This window comes from Fistularia commersonii, chromosome 33, assembly GCF_037954325.1.
Source record: "Fistularia commersonii isolate RoL2024-O1a breed Wild chromosome 33, RoL_Fcom_v1.0, whole genome shotgun sequence".
Taxonomy (NCBI): domain Eukaryota; kingdom Metazoa; phylum Chordata; class Actinopteri; order Syngnathiformes; family Fistulariidae; genus Fistularia; species Fistularia commersonii.
Window position 1 is genome coordinate 9,858,206 of NC_141316.1, and position 16,167 is coordinate 9,874,372.

At 46.2% G+C, this 16,167-nt stretch overlaps 3 protein-coding genes across 5 annotated transcripts in view; 1 reads left to right on the forward strand and 2 right to left on the reverse strand.

Moving 5' to 3' along the window:
- LOC147214989 (voltage-gated potassium channel KCNC1-like) overlaps positions 1-5,984 on the reverse strand; it is a 55,249-nt gene extending 49,265 nt beyond the window's left edge. The window contains exons 1-2 of one of the 3 annotated variants that reach the window (XM_086140360.1): positions 5,802-5,983; positions 203-1,304 (exon numbers count right to left, since the gene is read on the reverse strand). The gene's annotated coding sequence lies outside the window, so the exon portion shown is untranslated. Of the gene's footprint in view, positions 1-202; positions 1,305-5,801 lie in introns of all 3 variants that reach the window. The other 2 variants (XM_086140361.1, XM_086140359.1) reach the window with 2 other exon arrangements.
- Positions 5,985-6,963: 979 nt separating this feature from the next.
- rexo4 (RNA exonuclease 4) lies at positions 6,964-11,881 on the reverse strand. The gene is made up of 8 exons (XM_086140363.1): positions 11,408-11,881; positions 10,996-11,303; positions 10,754-10,900; positions 10,323-10,516; positions 8,841-8,929; positions 8,684-8,758; positions 8,527-8,601; positions 6,964-7,684 (listed from the first exon to the last, which is right to left on the reverse strand). Exons 1-8 carry the CDS (start codon positions 11,678-11,680, stop codon positions 7,472-7,474), a joined length of 1,374 nt encoding a protein of 457 aa, XP_085996489.1. The 5' UTR covers positions 11,681-11,881; the 3' UTR covers positions 6,964-7,471.
- Positions 11,882-12,124: 243 nt separating this feature from the next.
- On the forward strand, positions 12,125-16,167 carry pigp (phosphatidylinositol glycan anchor biosynthesis, class P). The gene is made up of 5 exons (XM_086140647.1): positions 12,125-12,268; positions 12,356-12,447; positions 13,107-13,179; positions 13,301-13,419; positions 14,136-16,167. Exons 2-5 carry the CDS (start codon positions 12,360-12,362, stop codon positions 14,249-14,251), a joined length of 396 nt encoding a protein of 131 aa, XP_085996773.1. The 5' UTR covers positions 12,125-12,268; positions 12,356-12,359; the 3' UTR covers positions 14,252-16,167.

Here is a 16,167-nt window from a genome sequence, read left to right on the forward strand (position 1 = left end):
CCTCCTCCTCCTCACACACACACACACGCACACACGCACACACGCACACACGCACACACGCACACACGCACACACGCACACACGCACGCACGCACACACCCCTGAGAACTGTTTTTTTTTTTGCTATTTCCCTCACATTCAGAACCCCCCCCAATCCCCCCCTCCTCTTGTGTATGTGTGTGTGTGTGTGTTATTGCCTCACACAAAAAAAAAAGGATGAATCAACGGCAGCCTGTGTGTGTCTGCAGCTCCTGTCTCGTCCAAAAAAAAAAAAAAAAAAAAAAAGCTGTCAATGGAGATGCAGCCCGTAGACACCCTCCTCTCTCCGTGTTCCTTCGGAGGAGCGTCACCTCCTGCACCGTGCGCCCTCCACCCCCTCCGAACCCCCCCCAGACGATCCATGTGGGCGGATTAGAGACAAGACAGAGGGGTGGGAGGGACCCGCTGCATGCAGAGGCTAATTTCTCATATTGCTATTGAACTTCATAAATACATGCGCTGGGAGAAAATAAAAAAAAAATAAAAAATAAACACGGGGTGAGAGGGTGGGGTGATTTATTGTCATCTATCTAATTGCATCTTCTCTCTTTCTCTTTCTCCACTAGAGAGCCCACACATGCACACCCTGCTGGAAGGGAAGCAAACACCATTTTGTCTCCAGGTTTCCTTCGCAGCCTCCGCTCCGCCGCGGCTGACATCAGCGGTCAGGTGGTACCGCGGGGTGGAGCGGGGAGCGGCGGGGCCCCCCGCTCTTGAAGAAATGATGAAACAAAATGTTTGCATGAAAGATGGAGAGTCGTAAACACAGATAATGGGTGATCATCTTCTCCACCTTCTCTATCGAAACCCTGTTCTATCTGTTCTCTCTCTACGTCCATTAATCTTCTCTTTGGTCTTCGTCTAGACCTCCAATTCCAGCATCCGTCTACCAATATATTCACTCTCCCGCCTCTGTCCATCACCCAACCATCTCTGACCTTCTCTCCAGAACATCTACCATGTGTCGTCCCTCTGATGGACTCATTCCTGATCCTCTCCATCCTGGTCGCTCCCAAAGAGAACCTCAACATCTTCACCTCTGCAACCTCCAGCTCTGCCTCCTGTCTTTTGGTCACTGTAGCTGCTTCTAGTCCAAACATCATCGCTGGTCTCACCACTGTCTTGTCCACTGCAGTGGTTGATGGACGGGCTGACAGATGAGGTTAGACAGGAATCTCCATGGACCGTGATGTTTGCAGATGACATTCTGATCTGTAGTGAGAGCAGGGAGCAGGTGGAGGAACATCTAGAGGTGGAGGTATGCTCTGGAAAGGAGAGGAAAGAAGGTGAGTCGAAGCAAGACAGAATATATGCGTGTGAAGGAGAGGAACTCCGGTGGAACGGTGAGGCTACAGGGAGTGGAGATCAAGAAGGTGGAGGCTCTCAGGTACTTCTCTCACAACATCCATCAATCTTCTCTTTGGTCCAATTCCAGCATCTGTCTACCAATATATTAACTCTCCCTCCTCCATCCATGACCCAACCATCTCTGACATCTAACTGATGGACTCATACCTGATCCTATCCTTCCTGGAGAACCTCCACATCTTCATCTCTGCAACCTCCAACTAAGCAATTCATGTGCACACATTTGGAGATACAAGCATTCACCTTCTCATCCAGAAGGTCAAATAGACGACATTTCACCCTTTCACCTGCACGTCATGGAGACAAACAAGCATTCACACGTTTGGACAACTTCAGGGTCTCCAGCGAACCTGGAGGTGTTGAGGAACATGGAGACCACTGCTGCTCGGGTGTTCACCTCGATGGACTCTAAAGTGGTTCGGCACCAAAAACGCTAGAGTCTGAACCTGAAGCAAAAGGCCTTTCCGTGACACGTTCCAAGACTTTTCCGAGAATCGAAGAACGAAAAACAGGAAATGAAGACCTTTCTCGACAGCCTTCCAAGGAGAGCCTCCGAGGGCCTCCTCTGGCCGGGACCTTCAGAGTACATCATCTCTTCCCGGATGGACTTCGCACCTGCAGTCTGCAACTGCAAACCCCTTCGCCTCCGGAGAAACACGCCGCCAAAGCTTCCTCCGGAACGGCGGCCGCCGGGAGTCCGAGCCCGGGGAGCTTCGGCCAGCTGTGATTTCACAAATCCCGCTCTTTAACTCCGAAAACGCGTTTTTCTCACGCAACATATCAACCACATTCGTTCGTTAAGGTTTTTGACTGCGGGCCTTTAAACCCTGAACGCCTCATCCATTATTCATGCCGAATATTTAGAAATACAACCCGCGTGCATTAAGGATTCCACTTTTAAGTCTTTGTTTCCTCGTCATTAATTCATCTGTGTATTTTTACCAGGGCGTCGACGATGGCGTCCAGGCGGCAGGAAGGACCGCACGCGTCCGAGCGACCGGCCGGCTTTCGGGGGATCCGGCGGCTCGTAAACCGCGGCCTCGTCACGATGATCAGAGATGCTGCTAATGCACTTATTGACGGGAAACTTACAGTAAGTGCAACTCGGCCTCATGAAAATTACAAGAAGAGTAAAAAGGGCAAAAGGTTATTAAGGAGGTTTTTCTTCAGCACTTCCCGGCCGCCGCAAGTGCGTCCAGGAGACCGACGTCGAGCGGACGCACGTGGCGTCTGTGAAACCGGGACGTTTTTGTGAAAATGATTATTTCTAAATGAAAAAAATTAAAAAAAAAACATAAGTTGCTGTGCCACAAAAGCGGCCCCCCCGTTCTCCGCCTTGTCTCGGTCTTTTCCAAAACTGAGCTTTCGGGTCCAGAACCAACGGGTCTCGCCGGTTCTGGCCTGATGATGACTTTTGCTGACTCACTTGATCGCAATAAAAAGCTATTAATAGCGAGCGGCAAAATTAGTAACGCAAATACAGTAAAGGGAGAAACCCTCAGGAGGATAAATGTATTGCTAGCTAGAACGCCACAGGATAAAAAAACATCCAAAATCACCATCGGACAACCTTCCACCCTCCCTGGAGGACCATCTGCAGCTCCACCTTTCCGTCATTAGAGTGGAGCTGCAATGAAGAATAAGAATAAAACTAAGTGTTTACATTTTCTGGCTGCAAGTGTAACAGCGACCCGCTCATCAGCCGGAGGTGGCGGAGAAGGTCCCAGCGGCCGACGGCGTTTCTCCAGCAGCCTGCATAAATACTGAATGTCACATTCGGTGCCCGCCAGGAGCGAGAGCCGGTCAACGCCGAGGCGTTCGCAGCCGGTCCCTGGGCGGCGGCACAGCGGCGCTCATGCGTAAGGAAGAAGCGGAGCTACGGGGACGTCGGCGGTCAAGGCGAGATCCTCCAGCAGAGGCAGGAGGGGAGGGGGGGGGGGTAAACCTGCGATGACGTCACTTCCCGCAGCCCGCCATTTATTCCGGGAAATGTTGCCGTCGCTCCTCCGCAGATGGAGCCGGAGCCGCGCCAGAACATCAGGACCAAACCACGTTCGGCCCAGATGGGACGTGGAGTACATGTTATCGGGAGGAGGGGCGGCCTTGAGCGACCTTGAGCGACCTTTTGTTCCTTGACAGTGACAGAACGCCGGTTCAATAACATCCCCCGCTAATTGAAAAGTCAAAAGTGTAAAAAGACGTCGGTTTGTCTCCGGATTCCTTTTTGTCGCAACGTAACAGTAAAAACATTTGCAGAGCGCTCGCATCAACAGCGCGGCTTAGCGAGCCGTGCAGAATGACTCGGACACATGACGGGTCTTCTGACAGCTGCGGACGGGTCCTGTCCAAACTGCTTAGGCTGAAGGTTCTCATGTCCAATCATTCCAGAGTTTTAAACATACGGCCAAAAGTAATGTCTCAGCCGTCCAGATAATGGGAACCGGGTGTTCTGATCACTTCCACAGGTGTATCAAATCAAACACCTCGGCGTGTTTTTACAAACATTTGTGACAGAACGGGTGGCTCTCAGGAGCTCGGTGACTTCTGTCAGCTGGATTAGATGAACGTGGAAGCGACTCAAGCGACTGACGGTCAGCGGATGCTGAAGTTTATCGTGCGTAAACTTCATGTGGCCATGAGCTGAAGAACGGCGCGCAGAGAGCTTCACAGAAAGGGTTTCCGCGGGCGAGCAGCTGCGTCCAAGCTACACGCCGCCGAGTGCACTGCACAGGTTGGGATGCGGCGGTGGAAAGCACGCCGTCGCCTTCTCTGGAGCGACCAGTCGCACTTCTCCATCTGGCAATCTGACGGACGAGTCTGAGTTTGGCGCTCGCCGGGAGAACGCTACTTGTCTGACCGCATTGAAAGGAACTCCGAGAGCTTCGGCATACCAAGACATGCCGGACGATTCCACGCTCCCGACTTTGCGGGAACATCTGGAGCCGGATCCTTCCTTTTCCAACACGACTGTGCACCAAAACACAAAGCGAGCTCCATAAAGACATGGAGGACGGAGAACCCGACTGTCCTGACCTCAACCCCGTAGAACACCTTCGGGATGGACGAGAGCGGAGACCGAGAGCCAGGCCAATGCTCAAAACTTTCCATAAACACCCTCGTGAAGTCATATTCAGGATTCACTTAAGTTCATACGCGAGTCCGGGCAGGTGAGCCGATACTTTTGTCCATATAGTGAACATACACATTGCTAATCATCTCCATTGTTCTTGCTCCGTCATATCAGACCAGAGTTCTCTCCTTCAAACGCCTCCGCCGACCCCGGCCATGGACAGATGGATCAGTGATTAATGTATTCGCCAGATCGCCCCCAACACCTTGACAGCGGCTCGGACACGCCCCTTCCACCACATAACACAGCCTTGTTATGGTTACATGCTTGGGATTAATGATTTGCTTTCCGTCTTCGGAGCTTCTACAACTGAATGTCTGTTTACTCATTCGGGTCTCAACCCAAGCCAAACGTGTCTCCGGGCCTTTGGTGTTCCCGTAACTGGAGTTTGTACCACAGGGAATCTGCGCACGCAGAAATGAGCTCAAATTCTCTTGTAACATCACGAATTAAAGATTTTTCACAAGGGAAATATTGTAATGTTTCTGCGTGGCTTGGGACTTTAAGGACAAAACATTCATCCATTAAAAACACACGCGTCAAACTCAAGGCCCGCGGGCCAAATGTGGTCCGCCACCTCATTTTCTGTGGCCCACAAAAATCTAGGATGGTTATCTAGGATGGCAGCGGAACGTGTTCTCAAAAAACCTGCAGCAGTGAAAGCTAGCTTAGGAACAGAGCAACTAGTAAACATTTTCTTTTACATCTATGAAAATGCATATGTAACATTTTGAATGAGTAATAAATTCAGTTATTTAACATGGAGTGGTTATATTTATTTTACATGACATTTAGTAACACTGTAAATGGCAGCCATTATGCTGATGTGACCCTCAGTAAAAATGAGTTTGAAATGATACCAGTGGAGGATTCATTGTTTTTTGGAATCCCAGCGCACAGAGCGCCAGGTTTAATGTCAGATTTCCATCAGACATTTTTGCCTGACGGAGGGAGATTGCCGGAAAGAACCGCCTGGTCGCGAGCTATCGATCGATCGATGCAAACACCTTCGAAGGAGAACTTCCTATCTCAAAGTCATGCAGGGAAAAGGCTTCTGTACAAACCGAAGCGCCCGATGTGAAAGAAATGGCACATTTATCTAATTCTATATTAAACATTGACCAGTCAGTCTTTGTCGCTGAACGACCTCCATCCACTAGGTGGCGCCAAACCGCTTTGTCGCGAACAGAAAAACCAATGGATTAATGGATGTAGAACACGGCAGCTGTCCACACACTCGTGTGTGTAAAATACAGAAACTCACATTCCGTCGGCGGATGAGTCACTTCCTGTGTCGCCGCTCAGCGCCGGCCGGAACCGGGGCGTCTGCTCCGTTTGGGAACGACGTGGACCTCAATGTGCTTCTGCTCCACGGCGGCAAATCACACGGACGCCCTGCTGGCACAAACACAGGGCTTGAACCTCTCTCCACTTCTGGTGCTCACTCAGGAAAAAGAGCCACAACAGGATTTCAGGGAGTTTTAAATGTAATCTGGCTGAGATGTTTGGCTGCGTTTTAGTTCAATTAACGATATTGAAACGTCTGGAAGGGGAGCGGCCAAAACCGCCGGGGGACTCGGCGTTGGAGCTCCAGAGATGGGACGCAGAAGGGCTCATAAATAAGGAATAAGCAAAATAAGAACATCTACAAGTCACCACTGACCTTCACGCGAAGGTTGTTTTTCTAACGGTGCATGCATTGCTCCTGCATGTTTGGAGAAGAATAATAAAGTCCTCCTTTGCTTAAGCCGCGCCGAATTAATGAGACTCACAGGCCGTATATTTCCAAGCAGGCCAGTCGTTTTCATTTGTCTTATGAGCAGAAGCCGTTCTCCGTCAGGCGTGAGTAAGCAGCTCCGCGGCCACTCCGGGCCTCCGTCCCTCATCGCGTCCGAGGAGCCTCGGTTTGAGCGGCAGAACAGGACATTCGGCTGCAAACCCCCGAATCCAGACCTTTAAAAATGAGATTCCAGAAGCCGTGGGACGGCAGGACATGTCGCCGCAGCCCCTTCCATGAAGGTCCCTTCAGGAGACGATCAGAGCGTTTCTGCTGAAGACCTTCAAAACGGTTAGCGCTTCTGCTTGAACACAAGAACATCCCTATCTGGATTCTGTGTGGGGTCTCCAGGTTCTCCCGGTGTCTGCCTGGGGTTCCTCCCTGTCCAAACCCATGCAGGAGGTTCAGCGGAGACCCCGAATTTCCCAGACGTGTGAACGAGAGGCCGAACGTCTCCCTATGAGCGCAGGGGGACGACATAGATTAGCATAACTGTTACCGATTCCTAACTTTCAACAATTTCGTCTTGGACGGGAACGTCCGCCTGGCCGTTACGCGCTTTCCGCGGTCCTGAAGCTGACCGGAGGGTAAAAATATGCATCACTATCAATAATTCAAACAAGCAGAGTTTCAAATATGACAGGAGCTGTTGGATGCACTGATTTATTTATCGGCCCAGATGCCAAAAAAAGCCCGATCACGTTAAAATGACAAAATTCTTCCGTTTGAGCCGAACGCTGGCGAGCTGTAACGGGTCCGTGCACGCGGGCGTGACGGGGCTGGATGCCACCGGGCCGCGCGGAGATGATGGGCTGATTCCAGGATGCTGGCAGATCCAGTTTTTCTAAACAGTTTTTTATAAGGAGTGTAAAAACACAAACGATTCGGACTCCCCCGCGTTCACGTGAAGGAAGTTGCCAAAGATGAAGATGCGGGTGACACCAAGCGCCGCTCAGACGCAACATTTACGGCTTTGCTGTCGATCTTGGCGCATCGAGAAGAAACAATCGATACCTCTGGGAGAACCAGGAAAACCCCGGGGAGATGACCGACGGCCGTCAGAAGAACGTTAATGGAGGCCGCCGGTATTCTCCATGGCGGTTCTTCCTTCAAATCAACCCTTTGTCTTTGCGGACGCTCGTCTGTGGCGGTTTCGGTCAGGTCTCCTGCGATCCGTCCTCGGCCCGCCCTCCGACGGGTCGGTTCTGGAACGCCGATCCCATCCTCTGCGTCGCCTGCTTCTTGGGAGCCTTGGGCTTCCTCTGGCTTTTCACGCCGGGGGTTTTGCTGCTGTGACTGGCCTTCAGCTCCGCCTCCCACTGCTTCTTCACCAGCGTGTACAGCCTCATCGTGGCCTGGGCGTCCTGGACCTGAGAGGCAGGCAAGGAGAAGACAATAAAACACCGTCACAGTGGACAAAAACGGTTTCCGCTAACGCAATCGCATTTATGCTTATATAAATAAAAAGATAAAAATGCACAGACACTTATTTGACGCAGCTTTCAACTTTAACTATCAGTCTGGCTGTCCAAGAAGGAAAGAGAGCTGCTGCGCGGCATTTGTTCTGGGAAAATGATTTGCGTTATGTACCGATAGTTGTAGATGTTACTGTCTTTTAATTAATTAAAAGTTTTTTTGTTTTTTTTTTGAATGTTGTAACATCTTGCTGTGTTAATATCTCATTTCTCAACGGGACACCTGCAGCTAATTTATGTACGATTTGTTTTTTTCGATTAAAAATTAGTAGGTCAGGAATTTACGGTATATAAATATGTGTATGTACTCACACATACAGTACACGTGTAAATTAAACTAAATGAAAATTGCAATTTCAATATTGACATTTTTTGGCATTTTATTTCAACTTTAAAATCATTGATGATCATATAAATGTACTGACATTAATTTGTATGTAATCATCCATTAGCAATTAAAAGGAAGGGGAAAAAAAAGGAGTTTCTAAATTCAAAATTGACTGAAAACATTTAAAATGACCAGATAAAAAAGTAAAACGGGCCTTAAAATGCCCAGGGCTGCTATACAGCAATAGATTAATTCTTTGCCAACTTTGTAAATATCCCTGATTTGCTGATCACATGCAAAAATACACATTTAAACCTTAGGAACGTCCAGAATCTCAGAGTTTGATCACCCGGCTGAAACAAGAGCAACATCCATGACCTGTTTGAGCAAGAAGGTTTCCAGGACTTACAGAAGAATGTTCTCCCTGCTGGACGTTGACGTTGAGTATTTCTCTGCAGAGGACCCTCAGCGCCGGTCGGCAGCTCTAAAAGAAGATAGGAAGCGTGTTGAAGCGCACCGGTTCTCCACTTGTGTGCACGGGGAGTTCAATACCGTGCACGCAGTACCTTCACGGTCTTCCTGAAGGGTTTGTACTTCTGAGTGTCCCGGATATTCTTTTTTGGATGATCCAGGAGTAAAATCTGGAAAAGGGGAATGACCAGACTGAATACAAATATTTTTAAAAATAAATTGAAAAAAAAAAAACAACCCCACTCGTGGCACCTTCAGGTCGTTGTGGATGGCGTGGCCGACGACTATTCTTCCTTGCAGGATGTCAGCGACCTCCTTCTGCACGGTGCGCACGTCCTCTCCTGCAGGGAGCAGCAGAGTAGAAGAGGGGACGACATATTCATTCTCTGGCCGTTACATACAAACACATCTCGAAATGAGCGTGTGAATACCTGCAACACGGACGGGAATGAGAATAAAGTTCAGGCTCTAGTTCCCTTTTTCCTTCATCCCATCGCTGGATATGTTTTTGGGTCATTGCAAAACAATGGCATCATTTCCCATGGAAACACCTGCTGTGTATGCTTCAGCATTAGTGCTAAAAACGTACCTTAACGCGGTGTTTCCCAACCTTTTTTTGAACCGCGGCACATATTTTACATTAGAAAAATCATACAGCACACCACCAAATAAATGTCAAAAACGTTTTTAATAAATGGAATGAAACTGTATTCTCAATTTACTTCGAGCCCTGTTTGGTTGACCACAAAGGACTATTGAGCGCACCTGAATATAAGCCACACCAGCTAAAAAAAAAAACAAATAACTATATGTGGTCATAAATAGGCTGCGCTTGTCTATAAGCCGAAAGTGTCCACATTGTAACATAAGATATTTACACCAAATTATTATTTAATTTTCAATTAACATCCACAAAGACGTACTGGAAATGCCTTTTCCAGACAGTAGCTGTAACACGGCTGATGAAAAAGATGAATAATAAATAATACAAGGAAAAGTCCATCCATTTTCTATCCCCGCTTTGTCCTTCTCCAGCTGACCGCTACCTTTTTTTTTCTCCTCCTGCGCACTAAAACCATTCAAGTCATCTTCGGCTTGAACAGCCTCAGAATTTGAGTAATTTCATCGGTCCGATGTGACGAGGCTAAATGTTTAGCCAGCGTGAAGCTTGTTAGCCCAGAAAAAAATCCATAAATTAGCCGCATCATTGTTTAAGCCGCAGTGTTCAAAGTGTGTGAAAAAAGTAGCGGTTTATAGTCCGGAAAAGACGGTACTCTGCTGTTTAAGCAACAGCAGGTTAATCCACAGGTTCATTCACGACCTGTTGCCTTCTAGTGGAGGAGCATTTCATTGTTCTGCCTGTCCCTTCATGCTGCCCACATAGAAAGACACATTATTTCCATTGAATAAATAATTTTTGGACCAATCTGAGAAAAGTGGGCATTTTTCCACAGCACACTAATGTGGCACAACGGTTGGGAATCACAACACAATCCTGGAGCTGGGGGAAAGACATTATTATTGTGACAACAATGGCTAACAACAATTGCTATCAGAAACTGATTCATCTGTATTCTTTATTCCTGCTGGCGTGTGATTGGCTCCGCAGTCACGCCGAACGGACGCCAGGTGGGTACGCTGTAGTTTCGAGGCGCTTCACACTGGGTGACTTTCCCGCACCGTGCAAGACGCCCAAGAATAACACCAGACGAACATTAACCATCCCTGTCTCACCGTGTTCGATGTCCTTGGGTCGGATGCCGCTGAACGCCGTCCTGTAATCCGTCACTTCCTCCGTGGGTTTCACGTACTTGTCGTAGATGCATTTCCCGAACTGGTTCACGAGCGACACTCGCGCCAAGATGCTCTCCTCCCCGTCCATGCCGACTCCCACCATCTCGCAGTCGATGGCCACGGCTCGCGTGAGGCTGGCGGTTGTCACGGCGAGGGAAAAAAACACAAAAAAAAGATTGTCATGACTACTTTGCCTTTGTGCACAGTTTGAAGATACGGTCCTGATGGTCCTCATAAGAGGCCGATTGCGGCTGAGTCAAGGAGGACGGCGGCCAACATCTTACAGCAGCTTTCTCTTAGCAGGGAAGGTTGAAATATTTGTTCTCACATTAAATAAAGCTGTAACATTTACCGTCTTTGCATGAACTCACCCTTCAAAAGCGCCCCGCTTTACCAGGGTGTTCTCTGATTCCTTGCAATTCTGGATTCCCAGCTTCTTCCTCATAACGTCGGCTGCCTCGGCCCCCACCGTCGCTTCGAGGTCATCAGGGTCGACGTCGTCGAACCAAATGTCCTCCCTGCAAGAGTGCGCGTTCACGTCAAGCGTTCACTTCGGGTGCGGTTAAAAGGGAAATATTACAAGATAAAACAGCATTTTGTCCTTGATACTTACTCTGTAGGCGTGCTTTGCTTCACCACGGGTTTCTTTTTCTTGTCAGGCCGATCCTCACTCGACGGATCCGCCTTTTCCTTTTTTCTTTTCGAAGCTGAAGTATTCGCCACGACCTTGCCTTTTGCATTCGGCTGGGATTCAGAGGGAGGAGCGCCGCTGCTGACGGTTTTGTGCTTGGCTGCCTTCGCCGAATTTGTACGACTGAGGCAGCCGTTGGTCTTGGGAACGTCGGCGGAGGTTTTTACACTTCCTTTCTGCTGAGGAGGGTCTGGGGGTTCGGGTGCCGCAGACTTACACATATTTAACATCTGGAAGAAAATGCAGGAGAGTTGTGGGGAAAATTACTGTTGGTTTGATTAGGCAATATCTGTGAAATAGAATTCAAATAAAGAGAAGGCAGTGAATTCTGTACCTCTTGTAGCTTTTTCCAATTGGAAGAAAATTCTCCTGCGTCTTTTGGGGGACATAATTGTTGAACTTTGGGTTTTGGTTCCTTGACTTTCTTCTTGAACTGCATCCAGCGTTTCTTTTTCTTTTTCCCGGCGCTGGGTTTCTGTGCAGAGGACTGCTTCTTTTGGTCAAGAGAGCGTGTTTTCTTCGCCTTCACTTGTGACATCCCGGCGATATTCGGAGAAGTATTTTGCATTTCTTGTTGTGAAGCGTGTCTTCTGCCACGCTGAACCATCAGAGCCCACGCATGTTTTCAAATAAACACCAATATTCTAACGGTTAACATTGTCTTACCTAAATAATCCTCTCCTTTTCAAGTTTGACGTCTGTTCGGTGTCAAAAGCAAACAAATAATAGGATTATTGGATTATTCTCTCTCTTCTGAGTTGTTTGCTCAGTGGCAAGCTTGGTGCTCCATGCTTACAAACCACGCAGATATTCGTACTTCCGGGATGTGTAACGCTAAATAGTGCTCCCCGGAAACAACAAATTACATGTAAGTAGACATAAAAACCCCGCGGATGAACAAGTTTCCGGTTTTATTCACTTTATCCTAAATTAAATATATCTACTGAATTTACGTGTGTAAAATGTATCGTTTTCTGGTCCTTTTTCTTTTTTTCTTTTCAAAAGAGGAACTATTGTTTGAAATAGAGTTTCCTACCGACATGATAACGGAACGGACAATGCAGGCAAAACAATCAAGCCATGATTCAGCCGATGGCTTATAAGTTTATAATATTACACAGGTAACGTTGTTTTTAAAACCTAATTCGATGTCAGGGTTTATTCTACGCGTTGTCTAGTAGACGAAGTTACTGAAGTAAGTTTTTTGCCACAAACGCTTCGTGCTGATGTTTATTTCTGGAAGTGCAAGTTAGCTTGTTGTTTCTTCCGTGATTTGGAACAGGTTCATGATCATGGTGGAAAATTCTCCCTCCCCTCTGCCCAAGAGGGCGATCTACGGGTTTGTTCTCTTCCTCGGATCGCAGTTTGGCTTCTGTAAGTCACTTTAAATGAATGTAAACAAAAAAGAAAACGGCGATGTTGTCTGTTGATAGTTGCTTTTTGTGATCAGAGAAGACCTGACCAGGAGGTGAAAGCTATTCTGCTACCAATAACGAGGAAATGGATGTGTATATTTAAAAATATGCTCATGTGCCAAACACCAACATTTTATAAAGCTCATTTCAGTAAGATAACGAGAAGCGGTTTTCATCCAGTATCGCAGATTAGACCTCAACATACACATTATTTGTAAATTTGCTAATTTTCACTGTCACTTTCTTGCAACTGCTCACAACTCGCAGTTCTGCAAGGCCAGTTTAATGCATTTAAAGACAGATTAAACATCACAAAGAACCTATTGAAGTAGCAAAGAATTGTCAAAAGAAACAACAATTTGACAAGCAGTTGAGCCCAAACTCAAACATGTGGGTCCATTGCCTGATCTCATTCATGAGTGCTGAAGGAATTGTCATAAAAACATAAAAATGGTCACATTGGTTTTACTTTTCAAAGATTTTTGTTTGTACAGTTCACTGGTCAGAAAAAAAAAATATCAAGGAAGGGACCAAAAACCTTTTGAGGTTAGCAATGAAACATTTGTATTCAATATGCGAAGAAATGACTCCACCACTGTTTTTGTTTTTTCCGCATAGTTCTGTACTGTCTGTGGGCGTTCGTACCAGACGAGTGGCTCCATGCCGTCGGACTCACATACTGGCCTCAGAAGTAAGTGAACAAATTTGAAGTATCCGAAAGCGTTTCTCTTCTGCTCGACTAATTCTTGACCTCGTCCAATGCGGATATAAGCAGTTTCTGCTCCACCAATTCGGATTTTTCTTTCTTGTAGATATTGGGCTCTTGCTATGCCAATTTACCTGCTGGTCGCAGTTGTATTAATTGCCATCTTGCTATTTGGGGTGAACATGAACAACACGGCGCCACTGGACTCCGTAGACAACTTTACAGGTGAGGTCCTGTGCGGTGACACAAAATGGTCAACACATAACTGTGTGTCAACGCCATGCTAAGACTAACTGTCATGACTATTACTGGTGCAAGGGCATCTGTAAATATACAGAAATTACATCCAGGGCTTTGCAATATGTGAATAAATGTGGATTTGCCAAGTAGGAGTAAAAATATATGTAGAGGTTGTCTCCTGCAGATACGGTCACGGCACGGAAATTGAAGAATTTGGAGGATTTCTGTTAAGGTGTCAACTCTCTAGATAGCTCAGACAGGAACCTGGAACTCTCTTCCAGCAGTAGAGAGAAAACTAACTTTTTTAGTGACTTTTTTTCCTGGTTAAATGAAGATTAAATTAAAAAAATAAAAATAACACTGTTACTCCCCACATAAAGAAGGCTTTGTAAGACTCCCTGTATTTCAGTGCAAAGGCCTGTGAGCTTTTCACCAACATTAAAAAAAGAAAAGGAATCTGAATATCTCAGCTAAGCTAAACATCTGGCACTTTACTTTCCTGGTCTATGTTTGTATCTTGTTTCTGCAAAAAGGATACTGAAGATCACACCTAACTAAATGTGATTTCATCAGGGCAGAGGTTTACGTTTAGCTCCAGATATATTAAACAAAGAAGCTTAACTATATAGAATATGTTACCATCACTTGTGAGGGTTTTCATGCATTTTCAGACCTCCTCAATGGTTAACTTTGTGTCCCAGATAACTACGCACAAAGTCAGGTGCCTCAAGCCAGCCAGAAGGAGGGGATACCCAAACTAATGGATGTTTCCATTTCTGAAGTCAACAGGATGTTCTTCTTATCACCTAAGATGTGAGACACAGGGAGAAGTGGACACTATGCTTTTATTTATATCCATTATGTCTGTATTTACTATGTTTATTTATCAAGGCCGCTGATATAGTCACCAATAAAGTGACCTTTTTCAAATTCTCCTGTGTATGCTGTATGTTTCACTGAAGAGAAAAATCTCCCACCTCTATTTTTACATCACACTGAAGTCATTTCTGAAGGACAGCACCCTTAATGGTGCCTGCTTTGCAGAAACGGAGCTGTTTCTTCTCCTCCGACCAAAAAAAAAAACAGATGTTCTCGTTTGTCTTTTTTTACCGCAGCTATCCGACCCGCTAAGTTTCTCCTCAGAAAGAACCAGCCTTCTAGAAATTAAAGGAATAGAGAAATGAGTTTTTTTTTTTTTTTGTAAGTGACCTCAGAGGTCCGGCTTTCTCATGCAATGAGTGTTTCTGATAAGGAGAATTTTATGATCACTAGTTTTTATTCCCAATTGTGTCAAGAACTGTGTACCGGTATTATTTGTTCACTGAATTATCAGAACAATAATATACTCTGATTTTGATCATTGCTATAACCGCTTACAGAACATAGATATTTTTGTGACCACATGAATGCATTAAGAGATGTTTTATTTTACATGGTTTGGGTGGATGGTGGAATTCAGGCCATAAAGTCAACAAAACCAACCCCCCTTGTTTATTCCTCCATCCAAACACCCTTTTCAGATTCAGAAACACTAGATTTGTCCTTAATTGGCAATTGAAAGGCACATGGAGGAGCATGCATTCTGAAATGTACCCCCAGCATGACAAATTCAGGCATATTGTTGATGTTTATGCAGGTTCTCAGGCATCCAGGTCATGGTCAATTCTTGTGGAAATCTTCCTGGACTCGAATGTCTTCACGTTTCAGCCCTCACCTGAAGAAGCCTCTCGGATGAAGGGTGTAAAGCCTTCAAGTGAAGAAATTCCAGTTGCCACGACAAGAAGATTTTGACTGGAATGGGAGAGTTGTTTTGCAGAAACTAGGTTGAATGGCAGGGGTCAGGAACATTTGGCTCGCGAGCCATATGTGGCTCTTCTGGTGATGCCATATGGCTCCCAGACAATGTTGAGTTGAAAAAGAAAAAATCAGTTTGGAACTGATTTTAAAATATTATAAATAATTGCATCGATGAAACGGTCAAATATAAAGCGGCACTTCGAGCAAATCCATGCAGCACCAGAGGTCGCATTAAAAGTAAGACGTATTTCATTTTTTGTCTGTTAAAAATACTATATGGCTCTCGATGAAACACATTAAGAAATATTTGGCTTTTATGGCTCTCCCAGTCGAAAAGGTTCCCGACCCCTGGCGAATGGTGTCGTTGGGGGTAACGAAGGTACAGCTTCTGGGGACTTACTTGGGATAAAATTTGAAAAGACAAACTAAAATCCATCCATCCATCCATTCATCGCCTGCTGCTTATCCTGCACTCAGGGTCGCAGGGATGCTGGAGCCTATCCCCGCAGAACACCACAGAAGGTCTTTCATACCCGAGGCCATCGAGCTTAATAACACCTCCCGTTTCTGCAAGAAGGAAACCTAACAGCAATGAAATCAATGTCGTGTTTCAAGTGAAAAGATGGAATGTTGGAGCCTTCGTGTCATCATGCCATCAAACACTTGAACAGCTGACACTCATTCTTCCTGCACATGTAAATTCAGTTAAACTGCGCTCGTTCTTGCACGTGCACTTGAATGTCTTATTGCACCGCCACTGTTCTATTGCACTGCTCATATTCATATTTATAATAATGTTGACCCTCTTCCTATCAGCAAAGTAGGAATTTCCATGTACAGGGAAACACGTGTGCACACTGTATATGTGACAATGAAGGCTTTGAATCTTCCCACAAAAGAATTTCCTTCGGGATTAATAAATCTATTCTATTCAAA

What these genes read in the sequence shown, in the direction of transcription:
- rexo4 (XM_086140363.1), bottom strand. Translation starts at nt 11,680, where the DNA reads ATGGTTCAGCGTGGCAGAAGACACGCTTCACAACAAGAAATGCAAAAT. An exon ending in AAGCAAAGCACGCCTACAGA is followed by an intron (nt 10,901 to 10,995) that starts GTAAGTATCAAG and finishes GCACTCTTGCAG; the next exon opens with GGAGGACATTTGGTTCGACG. An exon ending in ACCCAAGGACATCGAACACG is followed by an intron (nt 8,930 to 10,322) that starts GTGAGACAGGGA and finishes TGCTCCCTGCAG; the next exon opens with GAGAGGACGTGCGCACCGTG.
- pigp (XM_086140647.1), top strand. Translation starts at nt 12,360, where the DNA reads ATGATCATGGTGGAAAATTCTCCCTCCCCTCTGCCCAAGAGGGCGATC. An exon ending in CGGATCGCAGTTTGGCTTCT is followed by an intron (nt 12,448 to 13,106) that starts GTAAGTCACTTT and finishes TTTTCCGCATAG; the next exon opens with TTCTGTACTGTCTGTGGGCG. An exon ending in CTCCGTAGACAACTTTACAG is followed by an intron (nt 13,420 to 14,135) that starts GTGAGGTCCTGT and finishes TTTGTGTCCCAG; the next exon opens with ATAACTACGCACAAAGTCAG.